This window comes from Arachis hypogaea, chromosome 13, assembly GCF_003086295.3.
Source record: "Arachis hypogaea cultivar Tifrunner chromosome 13, arahy.Tifrunner.gnm2.J5K5, whole genome shotgun sequence".
Classification (NCBI taxonomy): Eukaryota; Viridiplantae; Streptophyta; class Magnoliopsida; order Fabales; family Fabaceae; genus Arachis; species Arachis hypogaea.
The window spans coordinates 70,018,583-70,033,709 of record NC_092048.1 but is presented as its reverse complement, the minus strand read 5'-3'; the positions used below and the strand labels follow the sequence as shown (position 1 = coordinate 70,033,709).

Genomic DNA, 15,127 nt, shown 5'->3' with positions numbered 1-15,127 from the left:
GGAAAGATATAACGAGATCCTTGCACGCGTCTTAGACACAGATTCTCTTAGGCTGGAGCTTAGACAAGAGTTGGAACGGCTTCAGCGGATAAAGCAATAGATAGCGGTGTACCAAGAGTAGATGCTGCTAGTGGTAGCATCACTGCTAGTGGGAGCGGCGCTGCTAGAGGGACACCGACATCATCGCCTAGTCCGCCGCCTCAGTAGGACTATGGGCATGACGACGACGACGACTACTATTAGGAGCCGCTGGTAATCAAATAGTTTTCAGGCAAATAATTTGCCATAGAATCTGACAGTAAATGGTTATTTTGGTGAGAGTTATACCGTCGAATTGTGTTCGACGATAAATCTGTCGGTAATATAGTTAGTTACTAACCGATTATTTTCGTTATTCCGACGATAAATCTGATAGTATTCAATTTTTTCCTTATAGTGTGAAGGGAGAAAATTTCAGGTTAATGGAGATTGAAGAGACGAAGACCTCCTAACAAAAACTAATGAAGCTCTCAACCCAAAATTGACTTTAAAATTGGAAATGACAGATAATAAGAAAGCTTGGAAATTGACAGTAGAATCAAGAGAAATGCGTACGATGAGAAAAAAGATATACTTTAAAATTGAAAATGACAGATAATAAGAATGTTTGAAAGTTGATAGTAGAATCAAGAGAAATGATGTACGATGAGAAAAAAGATATATTGATTATTTTACAAGAACAAAATGATTCAATAGCACAGAAAAATGGGACAACGGAAACAAAGAGAAAAGTTATCAAGTTTTATTTAGGTAGAAGTTTTACTAATTCAATTCACAATTTTTATGAGTTAAAACGAACCAACATTAACGGTTCTATATGTGATTTATAGAATTTTAATCATATCAAATAGTATTTATAATTTTATTTAATCTATTATATGAGGGAATAAAACTACTATTATTAAAATTCAATTGTGTTAATTTGACACTAAAATCTGTGATCATATAGAAATACTTATTTGGTATTCATAAAAAAAATTGATTATTTTGTTGAGATGTTTGATTATTTTAATGTGTTATATTTGATTATTTTTGTAATTAATTATTTTGTTAAAAAATATTAAAATAACATATATAAAAATATACAAATACATAATAATTACTTTAGTATCTAATTTTTTATATTTATAGAATATTTTTTATATTATTTATTAATTAAGATTTATCTTAAAGCTTGACAGTTTTCAGTATTTTTAGTTGAGATCTAGAGATTAAAGCTTAATAACTTAAAGAAAAAGTGCTCAAGTGCAATTACCATCACGTTTGTCTCTTTGGGTCTTCTTACCATCAAAATTTTCTTTTTCATCTTTTGTTTTCTGGACTCAGCCTTTAAAGGCAGAAATATTCACGGCGCCACCCACAAACGGCTAGAATTCTTACAACACCAATTAGGGTTTTTCTTTTTTTTGGTGACTACACCAATTAGGGTTTCAATCACTAAAATCTTAGTTTGTGGCCCATCCAATTCTAACCCATATTTACAAAAAATAAAAATGGGTCCTTAATAAAAAATAAACATGTCGGGTCTAACAACTATCAACTAACCCATTTTCTCAGCAAAAACCCTAAAGTGCGTTTTCTATATAAGTAGTGTCTAGCCGCTACGCTTATCTCTGGGAAACCCTATTTTTGGCAGGGGAGTGAGGGAGCAAAAGAAAAAAAAAAAATGGCGGTGCCGTTGCTCTCCAAGAAGATCGTGAAGAAGCGCGTCAAGAAGTTCAAACGCCCTCAGAGCGACCGCAAGATCTCCGTCAAGGTATGTATTCACCCATTCACCCGATTCCCTTTTCTGATTTCTGTAACATCTTTCGCTCAATGTTTGATGCTGATTCTGTCTTGTACACTTTATTTTTTTGTTCAAAATTGTCATTTTTTAATGTTTATTTAAATTAGATGTATTTCGTAGTGTGGTGTCCAATTGAAGGTAATATTGAATTTATAGATGATGTGATGTTTGTTTTCTTGTTGCTCCAGTCTTACCTTAGGCATTTGTATTAGCTTTGATTTTGTCTAGTTTTGTGTTCTCTTCCGCCGTAGATTTGTTTTTTGCTATTTTAATTTTATGTTGATTTTTTTTATTTCTGGTTAAATGGGATATGAGGATAAGTTTTAAAACCAGGTCTTACTCTTCAATATAATTCATGGTGATTGATCGACTATCTGATCCCAATGATAAAGCATAATTTGTATTGTGTTGAGTGGAGCTGTTCATTTGTGATATTTATCATTTATTTTATCTGGGCATGATGAACTTTGACATCCCTACTTTGTATCTTTCAATTAACTGTTAGAAACTTCATGTTTCTAATGTTAACATCATATATTTTAAAAGAGAAAAGTTTCCCCATAGTGTACACGTTTTCTAATATTAGCTAATGAGACATGATGATTTTTATCCATCAATTCTGCAATAGAGTGATGATAAATTGATTATCAACGTACACTACCATTTGATCTTACGGCATGTTTTATTATGTTTTTCTTGTGACCAATGCACTACCACAGCATTTCAAATGTGTCCGATTTCATACTCTCAAAGCACTATCAGAGTGTGAACGTTGTCTGATTTCATACTTTCAATGCGCTACCAAAATTGTTATCTTCTGAATAGTCTGTGATTATTAAACAAAAATAACCATCTATTGGCTGCGATTTGTAGATTTGAGAATGATTGTTACTTGTTTCTCTATCTCTATGTCATGACTCGAGACTTCTAAAGCATTTCTTTATGAGCCATGTAAAGATTAAATTTTGACAATGGACTCTGTTATCTGCCAAAATTATATGATTTATACATGATCATTGCTTAGAACTCCATTCATCTGATTAGCTGTTTAGGATGCTTAACCTTTTTTTGCGGAAAAAATTGTTGGATTGGTTCCTTCTGTTCTATTTTGACAATCTTCTGCTTTTGTTTTTTTCCAACAGGAAAACTGGCGCAGACCTAAGGGTATTGATTCTCGTGTCAGGAGGAAGTTCAAGGGATGCACTTTGATGCCAAATATTGGTTATGGATCAGACAAGAAAACTCGCCACTATCTCCCAAATGGTTTCAAGAAATTTGTTGTGCACAATGTGAAGGACCTTGAACTTCTCATGATGCATAACAGGTGAATTAATTCAACTGAACTTATGAAAATGCATTTAAAATCTTTGCATTATTAGATTGCTTGCTGAATATGCTTTTTCTTTTTAAATGTTTAAATTCAGGACATACTGTGCTGAGATTGCTCACAACGTTTCCACAAGGAAGAGGAAGGAAATCGTTGAGAGGGCTGCCCAGCTTGATGTCGTTGTGACCAACAAAACTGCCAGGCTACGCAGCCAGGAAGACGAATAGATCTGAATGTGGTGGAAAGTTGTTTATGTTTTGTAGTGGGATTTCATTTTTCTTGATGGTAGATTTTGTTCCTTTCTGTTTTATTTTCTTATGGTCGAAACATATTGCATGCTATACATTTTGTTGTTGCTTATTATATTGCTGTCACAGAATACTTAAATTTTGATGCAATCTATTTATCCTGGTTTTAGTTCCTATTGAGGTCATTGATATTTTTTTTAAAAAGAAAATGATTGCCTAAATAGTTTCTGGGTAATAAGGTATATGGACGTTTTAATGAGGGTAATGAGCTATATCCACTAATCGTGTGAGTATGGTCTGTGGTGGTTCATCACTTTTTCTCTTGAACAATAGGTCCGGAGTCTGACCCATCTTGGCCATTGAAGGCATCCTGAGGCTAGCGTTTTGTCCCGAAATGGATGACCTGCAGCTAAAAGATTAGTCACTATGTTGGTGGTGACTAAGCTTGGGAAACCAAGAAAAATATATTGTTGCACAAGAATTTTGAGTTTTATTGTCAATTAAGCATTTGGATAGAGGTGGTTACGATGTGGCAATGGCGTTTTAAAGTTCTCTGTATAATCCCAAGAGTTTTTAAGCATAAAATTTTTTAAGCATTTTCGAACTTTTTGTTTTTGATATTGGAGTGGTAATGGTGTTTTTTAAAATGTGGATTGTTGGGGTGTTATTTTCAAATGTGGAACTGTTTAATTAGAGAAGTAGAAATCTAATTAGAGAAGTAGAAATCGGATTGTCTAATTTGTTAGAGATACAGAAATTGGACTGGATCGTCCTCGTCACTGGATCGTCCTCGTCCGAATTGTGAGAGGTACTGAAATAAAATTAAAAAATTTCAAAAATTGACCTTTCCATTTGTAAATTTTAAATAATTTTAAAAAATACTAAAAATTACAATGTTAAAGTATATTACTATTTTTAATTTTATATATAAAAAAATGAATTTGAATTCTCTAAAGTTTGAATTTCATTTTAAAGAGTAAAGTGTTATTTCTCATAATTTATTTCATAGGTGGGACAAATAAAAAATATGAGAGAATAATAATTTAAAGGTAAAAGATCACACTTTACTCTCTAAAATGAAAACTCAAAATTTAGAGGATCTAAATTAAAAAAAAATAGCCTATATTTTCATCACAAGGCTTTACCAATATATATAATTTATAAGTATATTTTGCATGCTGCATTCGTCAATTGAGTTCTGATAATAATTGTGAAGCGCTGTCTTTTAATTAATTTATGTGAAACATTCAAATGTCTCCAATACAAAGTATAAACCACTAGAACAAGAACAACACTGGCAACAGATGTTTGGAATACTTATTTCTGTTTGTTAACGTCAGATTTGTATCTATCCCTTTTATTTGTTGAAACATATAACTAATTTTAGTGTTAGTTGAACATTGATAATTTAATTTTAATTTATAAATATGCAGTAATGAACTAATATATAAAATATAAATAATCTGATGTGCTAGATAAAAATTTAATCTTCTTAATGTGTAGGGGTGGTAATGGGTAGGGTTTGGAGTCTATCCTAATTCTATCTATGGGTTGAAATTTTTATATAAACTTAATCTTATCATACCCGTGGGTTGAGAATATCCCAATTCCAACCCTATCCGTTCTTAATCTGCGGATATCCGATCCTACCTACGAATTACAAAAAAGATACAACATTGTTATATAACTTAATGATAATTTAAAATAGAACTGATTTTTATGTAAAAAAAAAGTATTAAATTATTAATTAATAATCTTCTTTTAGTGGCTAAGGATCCTTTACATTTAGTGAGAGGTCTTTAGTTTAATATCCACTTAAAATATATTTTTATATAAGTATATAATATATATATATATATTGGGTATGGGTTGGTCGAGTAGGGTTGAGATTCAACATCCGTATCCTACCCTACCCACTGTAGATCGGGTTAGCAATCCTGTAGATCGAGTTAGCAATCCTATCCAATCGGATAAAGTCGGATTGAGTACCCATGAGTAGAGCCTATGTTGCCACCCCTGTGGCTTGATTTTTGAGTGATACTCATTTTCATAAAGTTTCTTATTCAAGTCTTATGAAAGAAGAAAGGTTTTGTTAGAAGAGCTAATTGTACCATAGTGTTTTTGACAATATAGTTGGCCGCTTAGAATTGACAAAAGGGATTATAATAAACATAACAAGATAATTGGTAGCACTCTAATTCCAAAATTAGCTAGAAATGCTGAAGAAGGATCATGGGATCACGGTATCTTGAGATTGAAGAGTTCACTACATGCAAAGAATATCACTTGCCTAGGAGAACAGACAACAACAGATCTCAATAAGGTACTAATTAATCAAATAAAATGAACAAACCTTAAATATGTTATGCAAGTAAGAATAAGAATCCGGCATATTTACTAAGGTTAGAAGAATCGGATCAGTTATCAAACCGTTTGAATAACTGATTTAATGGTTCAATTAGGATCAAACCGTAATTGAACCGATTTAATTAAATATAGTGTAAACATTTCATGAACAAACAACACTAATGTTTTTATAGGCTTCTGAGCTTATTATAAATGGAAAACAACTATCAATTAAATGCTTAGTAATCAAATACTGCAAAAACTGCATATAAGTACTTGTGTGAATAAAAGATTGTCTTCAAATAAATTATTTTGATTGCATATATGTTCAAATACACACATCAAATCAGTAAACCATTACAAAAATTAGTTTGTTGATAAAAATATCCTTCAAAGATTGAGAATACACCTTAGTCTCTAGAAGATTGGTTCTGCTTGACTTTTTCCCACAAAATGAAGGTCATTTTGCTAGCAAACTAATATTTCGAGGATCAAATGCTAGATAATAAAAAAAATAAGGGTAAATCACTAATTTAGTATCCGAAAAATTATGTCACTTACAGTTTAGCTCCTAAAAACAAATAAATTAAACATACCTAAGATAAATGTCTAACAAAATACTCCAAAATCAAAGAAGCAAATTGGATATTTTAAATTGATTTTTGTCATACTTCATAGTAAAATATTTTAAAACCGGGTCAGATTTTTTTCAAGAGGGATTTGTTTGAGATTCTTGGACGACATTATTTTGTGATTGTTGATCAATTTGTGGTTGTTCCATCTAAATTACATACAATATATAAACTCAAAATGACAACAACTATAGCAAAATTCATAATAACAACAAAATAAAAACCCAGCCATTAAAACAACTATAGCAAAATTCAGAATGACAGCAATTTAGAATCCAGACGATTATATCAATTCATACAATTCATACAACATTCAATATAATTAAATTTAGCAATTCATACAGTTAATTCACCAAAATTCTCTAAAAAGCTATTAGATGGAAAATACCAATTTTCCTCTCTTAGGCTCGTTAGGTCAATATAGCAGAATTCATATAGCAGAATTGAACTTATATAGCGAAATTCAATATAGCAAAATTCAAAAGCCAGAGTCCCGAAATTGAACTTATATCAAATTTATATTCAGTAAAATTCAAAATTGCAGAATAGTTAATCCATATAATTAACAAAATGAAAAAAATTAAAAACAAGAAGAAGAACTCAGAAGAAGAACTCTGCATTTGACTCAAATTCGGACTAAATTTCTAACTGAATAAAAAATTAATTGAAAAAATTAAAAACCTAAGACCATCTCCAGTAGGGAACTCATCCTAGTCCCTATTTATGGCTCACCTGTCATAAAAAGTAATTCCGCATTAGCTTTTGCATTATAAATAGTAAATAGAAACTCAAAACATCTCTCTCTTCTCCATTAGGAGGAACTAACTTTAGTCCCTATTGTGGTCCCACTTATTTAATTAATTAAAATAACTAAAATTAATGTAGTTATTATTTGGTTTACAATAATATTATTAAAATTTATAAATTCAAAAATAATTCACTATTAAAAATATTCAGATTAAAAAAATTAATAATTTCATATATAATAATAGTACAACAACTATTTAATCGCTAGTATTGCAACATCTAATTTTGTAATGTAGTTAGTATTTTAAATTTTATAAATAAAAGGTTTAATTACTCTGCAGGTCCCTATAGTTTCACCAAATTTTCAATTAGATCCCTATACTTTTTTTCTTTTCAATTGGGTCCTATACTTTATTTTTTTTCAATTTAGTCCCTGTTAACGTTAAACGTAAAAAAAAACAAAAACGTTAGTGAATTGTGAAATTACTTGTATACCCTTAGGGACCCAATTGAAAAGAATAAAAGTATAGGGACCTAATTGAAAATCTAATAAAACTATAAATATTCAATGAAAGATATTCGTATAATCCATATTCAATAATTCTACAACATGAAAGATATTCCTATAATCCCTTTTATTTTGTCACTATCATTCTTTTGCTTATTTATATACAAATTTTACCAAAAATACATTCTCTTTTTTTTTGACTTTTCAAATACCTTATCTTAAGAACATACAAAAAGAAAAAAGGAATGGATAAAATGAAACAGAAATAGGAATAATAAGTATATATAAAATTTAGTTTTCATCATTCAAGTATTTATTATGATCATGTAATATTTTACATTTGTGTGGATTCATAGAATGTAGTTTGTGTCTTTATCATATCATGGTATACCATAAAAAATCACAAGGTTATGTAATTTGTGTTATTGAAAATTGAAATCTAATAACAAAAATCATAGAAAACATAGTTTCAGTTAATACAGATAATCTAAAAATCAGTTCTTATATCGCAGCCTCCCACCCTCTGAACCATTCATCTTTGTGAGGTCCATTTATCTCTTCGGGAGTTCTTCGGTTACCACCATATACACCTGGTATCGAACCAATGTCTGGACTAAAAAAGTAGTGAAAATAGTTGACCCTGCTCTTCGAGGATAGTACTCAAAGAAGGATCTGGCACATATATATGGTCAAACTTCATTTCAGTCAATAATTATGATATGCTAATTAATTAGTTAATTAGAATAATATATGGTTTATACAGATAGCCCATAGAAACAATGTAAACCTGGAAGTCCTCAAGGAAAATGTCAGCAATGAAATTAATGCACTTCCTTACTTTAAATAGTTAATGCAATTATGGTTAGAATGAGAAGTGACAATGACAAATTATGGTTTTAAAGTTGAACCAATTTGTTTCCAAAATTTTGAATAAAACACTTTTATAAATAGTGCAGAGAACTCAACTTAAGGGGAAAGAACTCAACTAACTAAATGATTATATGCACACCTTTGAAAGTGAATGGATGACTGGTGTTATTGCTACTTTTACATACACAGCAGCTGTTTGGGACAATAGTGTGATTTACAAACTTAGTAAAAAGAACACCCTTAAGCTATGACATTTTGAGCAGTTGGACATGAAGCTAAAGGGCAAATCCCATATGATAGATGCATCATAGTATACATGATCAGTGGGGCAAAGATAAATGCAAAAAGCATAGCAATTTCAGCAACCACAACTATTCCAGGAATGCACCAACAAGAAAGAATGCATTGAGGGAAAATACATACTATGTACATTGAAAGTTATACACTTACCTATGTAGACAAACATGAGCTTGGCTATATAACTTCTCTGATATTGCAGCCAAGTGAGCCACATAAATTTGGAATGAACTGGCATAGCTCAGAAGATTCAATCTTGAGATACCATAAACTGGAACACATGCATATCTTAAAGTGTTCTGAACACTAACATCATAAGTAGCTGAATGAAAATTGAAAGAAAGAACAAAAATAATTCATATTCATATTCAGAAACCAATTCAGAAACAAAATTCAACATTTAAACAACGTCAAAATAAACTAATCAACAATAAAATTCACATAAACAACATCAAAGAATCCATCATGAGAAAAAAATTGGAAATAATCTAAATTAAATTATCACCTATTGTAAAGGCAGAACCGTGGACGACGAGCAGCACTTCAGGTAGAGAAACCAGCCGCGAGGGACGGAGACGCGGCGCGGCAAGGGAGGCATGGAAGCACGGAGGCACGTAGGAGCGACGCAGTGAGGGACAGAGGTGCGGCGAGCAGAATACGAGCAGTGGAGCACACTAGGCACGAGAGAACGAGCAGAATACAAGGGACGAGGCACGAGAGGGATGTCGAGAGGTGGAGGCGCGGCGAGACAGGACCGTGCGGCAGATCCGAAGAGAGCTCGGTGAAGAGGTTAGGGCTAGGGATGCGTGGGTGGGGGTGAAATGAAAAGGGTCTTTTTGGAATTTTCAAAATATAGAAGTGTGCTGAACGAGGTTTCTTATCTCAGAAAAGAGAATATTCATTTTTTACTAAGAATATTCTGTTATCTTAAACGTTTTTGTCACGGTAGGGACTTAATTGAAAAAATTTAACGTATAGAGATTCAATTGAAAAGAAAAAAAGTATAGGGACCTAATTGAAAATTCGGTGAAACTATAGGGACTTGCAGAGTAATTAAACCTAAATAAAAATAAATAATCTAACAAAAATTATTTTATAATGTGTAAAAATTAAATTTATTTTTCATGTAAATAAATTTAATTAATTATAATTTAATATAAAAATATAAATAATGTTTAATATTAATTTTTTATAATTATTTATATTAATTATAATTTAAATAACTAATATAAATAATTAATATGTTTAATTAATATAAATTATTAATTAAATAAAAATATAATGATTTAATATAATTAATTACTATAATTATTAATAAATTAATTATAATTTAATTATTTAATATAATTATTTAACAAATTGCCATATCTAAAATTACAAAATTATTTAATATAAACATATATGTAATGTAATATTGTAATATATATATATTTTTAAAAATTTGTTTAGTAATTTGCCACATGGCAAAAAATCATTGGCTAGTGAAAGTCCCTCTATAAAGGGATTCTTGACTTCGGTCCTAGTGAAGGGACTCTCTCATTTTTTTACTCCAATGGCCTTTTTCTTCCCATGTATCAAAATAGAGCCTCCCTTTATTACTATAGGAGTTGCTCTAAGAACTGAAGAACCCAATTCATATAGTTAATTTACCGAATAAAAAAAATTAATTAAAAAACAAAAATCCAAGAACTCACCGCGGCAGAGAGCACAGAAAACTAGAGTTCACGGCTGCAGAACTGATGCCCGACGACGACAATGACAGCAGAAGTGCAGAACAACTGCTTGATGACAATGAAACCTTTAAACCGTGCTTTCGACAACGACCAGAGGACCAGACCACGATGACCAGAGGACCTTCGATCCACGACGGTGAAGTTCCTTGGAGGATGACTGGAAGAGGAAATTAGGGTTGAGGGAGGCTACGTGTGAGTGGCTCTTCGGGTGGGTTAGGTCAGCTATGGGAAATGTGTTTTGTTTTTTTTTTTTTTGTTTTTGTTTTCCGAAGCGTCAAAACGACCCCGTTTTTTTGTGAATATCAAAAACCGAAACTTGTAAAAATCCAGTCAGTTCGGCCGGTTCACCGATTAACTATCAATTTGATCGATTTTTTATTAATTTTTTGTAGGACAATTTTGGAAATCAACCAGACCGACCAAGTGACAGTTCTCAATTAACTTGGTTAAACTAGCCGGTCCGATCCGGTTTTTAAAACCTTGATATTTACTCCATCTTGCCTTGAGGCATGAAGCATCATCTTTACAACCCTACAAGGGCCTTTCGTTTTATTCACAAACAGCCTTAGCAAGAAAAGAATCAAACCTTTCATTCGCTAGTCCATATATAAGCTTCCATCACCTGGTACAAAACACATGTAGCTACAACTTTTTAGGCTTCTGAAATTCTACTTAGCCCTTTAATTTTGCAGCTTTTGCCTTATCCGAAACTACATATATAAGAATAGAGAGATGGCAAACGAGCAAACAATGAAGCCGGTAGCCACGCTGCTTTTGGGGCTGAACTTCTGCATGTACGTCATAGTTTTGGGTATTGGTGGATGGGCCATGAACAGAGCTATAGATCATGGTTTTGTCATAGGTAAAGTGATTTCTATTTTTAAATAGTCAAGATAATCTCTAAAATATTGCGCATGCATATTTCAAGAGATCAAAGGTTTAAATTGATCACTGAACAATTTATGGCATTGGGTATAAATTGTTTCGTGACATATCGTGATCTAACTGACGAAAAAATCTATTTGATTTACTGTTGTATCTTTTATAATCAATTTGATGTGTCTGAAATTTTGAAAACCAAATTAAAACACATAAATTTTCAAAGACTATTTTAATTACTAACTATTTACTTTTAGGTTCTTATTTCAACTCAAAATTATATTATAGCATATTTGTCTATTGATAGATTTATTGGAAAATAATTTCACTTTTGTCAAGTAAATCAATGAACATTATGTAACATATAAGTATGTTCAAATGACATATGTATTACTACCATATTGACAAACTATAATAGAGAAGTGCATGTTAATTTATTGTACAAAATAAAACTTTAATATACGAAATTTCTTAAAAGATATTCTATATGAACTGAAAATGAGTCCAAAAACTATTTTTAAATTAGTAGATAAAATAAAGAGTTCATAAAAAATTGTTTAGAAAAAAAAGTGACTTCATCTCCTTTAAAACGTGCCCCAATTTTAAGTAAGAATATCACTGTAATTCCTTGTGTGGCTGTGATGTTTCTAATTGGAGCATAATTTAACATGATTATGTGTGTGAAATCATGATGAATGGCAGGTGCAGGACTTGAACTTCCAGCACATTTTTCACCAATACAGTTCCCAATGGGAAATGCAGCCACTGGGTTCTTTGTGACATTTGCTTTGATAGCTGGAGTTGTTGGCGTTGGATCAGTCATCTCAGGAATCAATCACATCCGATCATGGACTTCAGAGAGCTTGCCATCTGCGGCTTCCGTTGCCACCATTGCATGGACCCTCACACTTCTTGCCATGGGGTAATCTCTTAACTTCCTCATAAGAATAGAATTGAATAATAGATAAATTTGTTTATGTTGTTGCATGATATATAGTTGCTGAGTTTTATGGTATATGGTGTATGCAGCTTTGCTTGCAAAGAGATTGAGCTAAACATCAGAAATGCCCGCCTGGTAAAAAAGAAAAATTTTGAAATTATAGGATATACGTTTGGTGTATTCTTTTTATTTTTAATTTTAATGTTTTATGTTTCCAATTTTGAAAAAAATATAAAAATAGAAAATATAATTTCATTAAATTTTATTTCTTTATAATTTTTTTAAAATAAAAAATATTGAAAATGAAAATGAAAATTAAACATGTCTTTCATTTTCTAAAGATGAATTATCTATTTAAAAAATTTAGATAATATAATCTTTTTATTTTTCTTTTCATTTATACATTTGTTTAGTATAACACGTGACAGATAAAAATAATATCGTTAAACAATAGATAAAATAAAATTATTTAAACTAATTTTATAAATATATTTTATTTTCTCATTACTTTAATACCTTTAAATTATTTTAAATTCATTTAAACATTTAAAATTAGGCAATGATTTAATAAAACAAAATGGAAGTATTTACTGCCACGTTCTTGAAGCATAAGAGCTTTGGTATGTCCAATTTTGCAGAAAACAATGGAGGCTTTTCTAATTATCCTTTCAGCTACACAGCTTTTCTACATTGCTGCTATTCATGGTGCTGCTTCATTGAGGAGATAAACTTGATAGCTTATTGTGTGTTGGTTGGCGTGCTTTCTCCATATTGTTTTTCCATCCAATTTTTTTTTTGTCTGTCTAATAAGTCTTCCTATTTAATTTGTGATGTAATTTACATGATTGGATTTGGATTTGAATTTGTGTATATTGAGAATAAGTTGTGTACAAAGACTAAGAATAAAATTATTTGAACCATTTTTCCTTTGTTGCAAATTTTCACTCTATTTTTAACCCCAACAAACATGGCATAGATTGAAAAGAGTTATCCTTTGGTTTAAGTGTTACTAGCTTGTTTAATTTTTTGGGCAGTTGCAAATATTTCCACTTGGCTAAATGGTCAAATAAAATATTTTATACTAACTAATGTAACTAGTACATGATAGAACGAAAAATAAAAGTTCCGAAGGGTGTTAAATATGATTGGGGTCGTCATTTCGTACGCAATGATAAAATTTGTCACGTCTATTCTACTAAATTAGGATGCTAGTTATTTCATCAATAAAACTTTTTAGATTTTTGATAAAAATAAATAAATGTTATATAAAAGAAAATATGTACCCTGTTAAGGTTTGTGATAGATGTGCGCTACGAGGATTTTCTTGTCAGTAGTAAATTACGTGTGATTGAGGGAGTGAGTAGTGCAAAATAAATAGATTCTGACCTACCACTAATGGCTCTTTCACTAAATCATAGAGAAAAAACAGATCGGTTAAAGGGAGAAGAGAAGAAAGTGGTGTTCTTGGAGGATGGAGATGTGAAGGAATGGATAAAAGATGGATCCAAAAAGTCTCATAGGGAGGATTATAACGGATAGAAAATTTGGAATTGACACAATTGAAGCAGTCTTTTTTGTGATATGAAATTATCCGAACGGATTCAAAATTAAAGCCCATGGTGATAATATATATTTGTTTATTTTCGAAAGAGAAGCTGATTTACTAAGGGTGGAAGGAGGATCACCATGGCTGTTTAAACAATTCGTGATCCATGTCAAACGGTGGAGTCCAGGTGTGGCAATAGAGGATAGGGATTGTTTTTAATTGTAATAATCTTTTGATCAAATTTTGATAGTGTTAAATTTTGGTTTAGAATTATCTACAACAAAATTTAATTTTCTAATTCTAAAATTTTTTAAACCGATATCTAACACTCATTCAATTTTTGGCGTCATTGTTAAATAATGCAATGTATATGTACTTATTATTAGATATTGTACATATATAAATAGTGTGAATAACTTGCTTTGTGATTGTTTTTTAGTGTTTGGTAATACTTAGGATCTTGCTTTCTTCTTCTTATTATCCTAACAAAGTGTAAATAGTGAAATATGCTTGTTTTTCAATTTTTGTTAGTTTTTTTTTCCTTTTCTTATTAATACTTATCCTTGTGGTTTTGAGTTGTGTGGTTGTGAAAATTAAATGATGGCGTACTGGTGCAGACCGGATCGTCGGTTAGGAATTTTCTCAAAAATTGGAATTGGCGTTATAAGTATAGTCCCAACAGACAAGGTGACCCACGACCAAAGTTTAGAATAGAGATGTCACAGTTCAAACCAAATTAATTGGGAGTAGAATCTCGGATCGTCTTCCCAAGAAACTAGTGACCACAAGTGTACAAATTTGGTTGTGAAATTGGGGGTTTTCAATAATGAAGCAAACAATTAAAGGAATAAAAGAACAACCAAAATTGTAACTAATGAACTAATAAACAAATTAAAGAACTATCTATGTAATATGGACAAGTAAAGCTTTAAAATGATTGACGTGTGGTTCAAAGCATAGGTGGAGCCTTGGCTTGGGGTGAGTTAGGGAATCCCTTCCTTGTCATAACCACAACTATGATAATTATAATGGGTTAATCTCATCTAGTCAACCCTTAACTTCGAAGAGTAAGTCAAGTGAGCATAGTTATTTTTAATCCATAAATCCTATCTAACTTACTAATTACCTTAGTAAAAAGCTAGCGTTAGTGGAAACAAGAACAATTAACAATCCAAGAATTATCACTAAATGTCGGACATTATGACTCTAGTATCCCATATACTCATTTT

At 31.1% G+C, this 15,127-nt stretch overlaps 2 protein-coding genes and 1 long non-coding RNA gene across 3 annotated transcripts; 2 read left to right on the top strand and 1 right to left on the bottom strand.

Moving 5' to 3' along the window:
* The first annotated feature begins 1,267 nt into the window (after nt 1–1,267).
* LOC112732284 (large ribosomal subunit protein eL32z) lies at nt 1,268–3,574 on the top strand. Its single transcript, XM_025780953.2, has 3 exons — nt 1,268–1,795; nt 2,968–3,149; nt 3,250–3,574. Exons 1-3 carry the CDS (start codon nt 1,706–1,708, stop codon nt 3,377–3,379), a joined length of 402 nt encoding a protein of 133 aa, XP_025636738.1. The 5' UTR covers nt 1,268–1,705; the 3' UTR covers nt 3,380–3,574.
* Nucleotides 3,575–7,982: 4,408 nt separating this feature from the next.
* Nucleotides 7,983–9,652, bottom strand: LOC112732283 (uncharacterized). The gene is made up of 3 exons (XR_003167944.3): nt 9,306–9,652; nt 8,954–9,122; nt 7,983–8,305 (listed from the first exon to the last, which is right to left on the bottom strand). It is a non-coding gene; the product is annotated as an uncharacterized lncRNA (long non-coding RNA).
* Nucleotides 9,653–11,070: 1,418 nt separating this feature from the next.
* Nucleotides 11,071–13,290, top strand: LOC112732282 (membrane protein PM19L). The gene is made up of 4 exons (XM_025780951.3): nt 11,071–11,395; nt 12,115–12,334; nt 12,442–12,487; nt 12,991–13,290. Exons 1-4 carry the CDS (start codon nt 11,266–11,268, stop codon nt 13,078–13,080), a joined length of 486 nt encoding a protein of 161 aa, XP_025636736.1. The 5' UTR covers nt 11,071–11,265; the 3' UTR covers nt 13,081–13,290.
* The last annotated feature ends 1,837 nt before the right edge of the window (nt 13,291–15,127 follow it).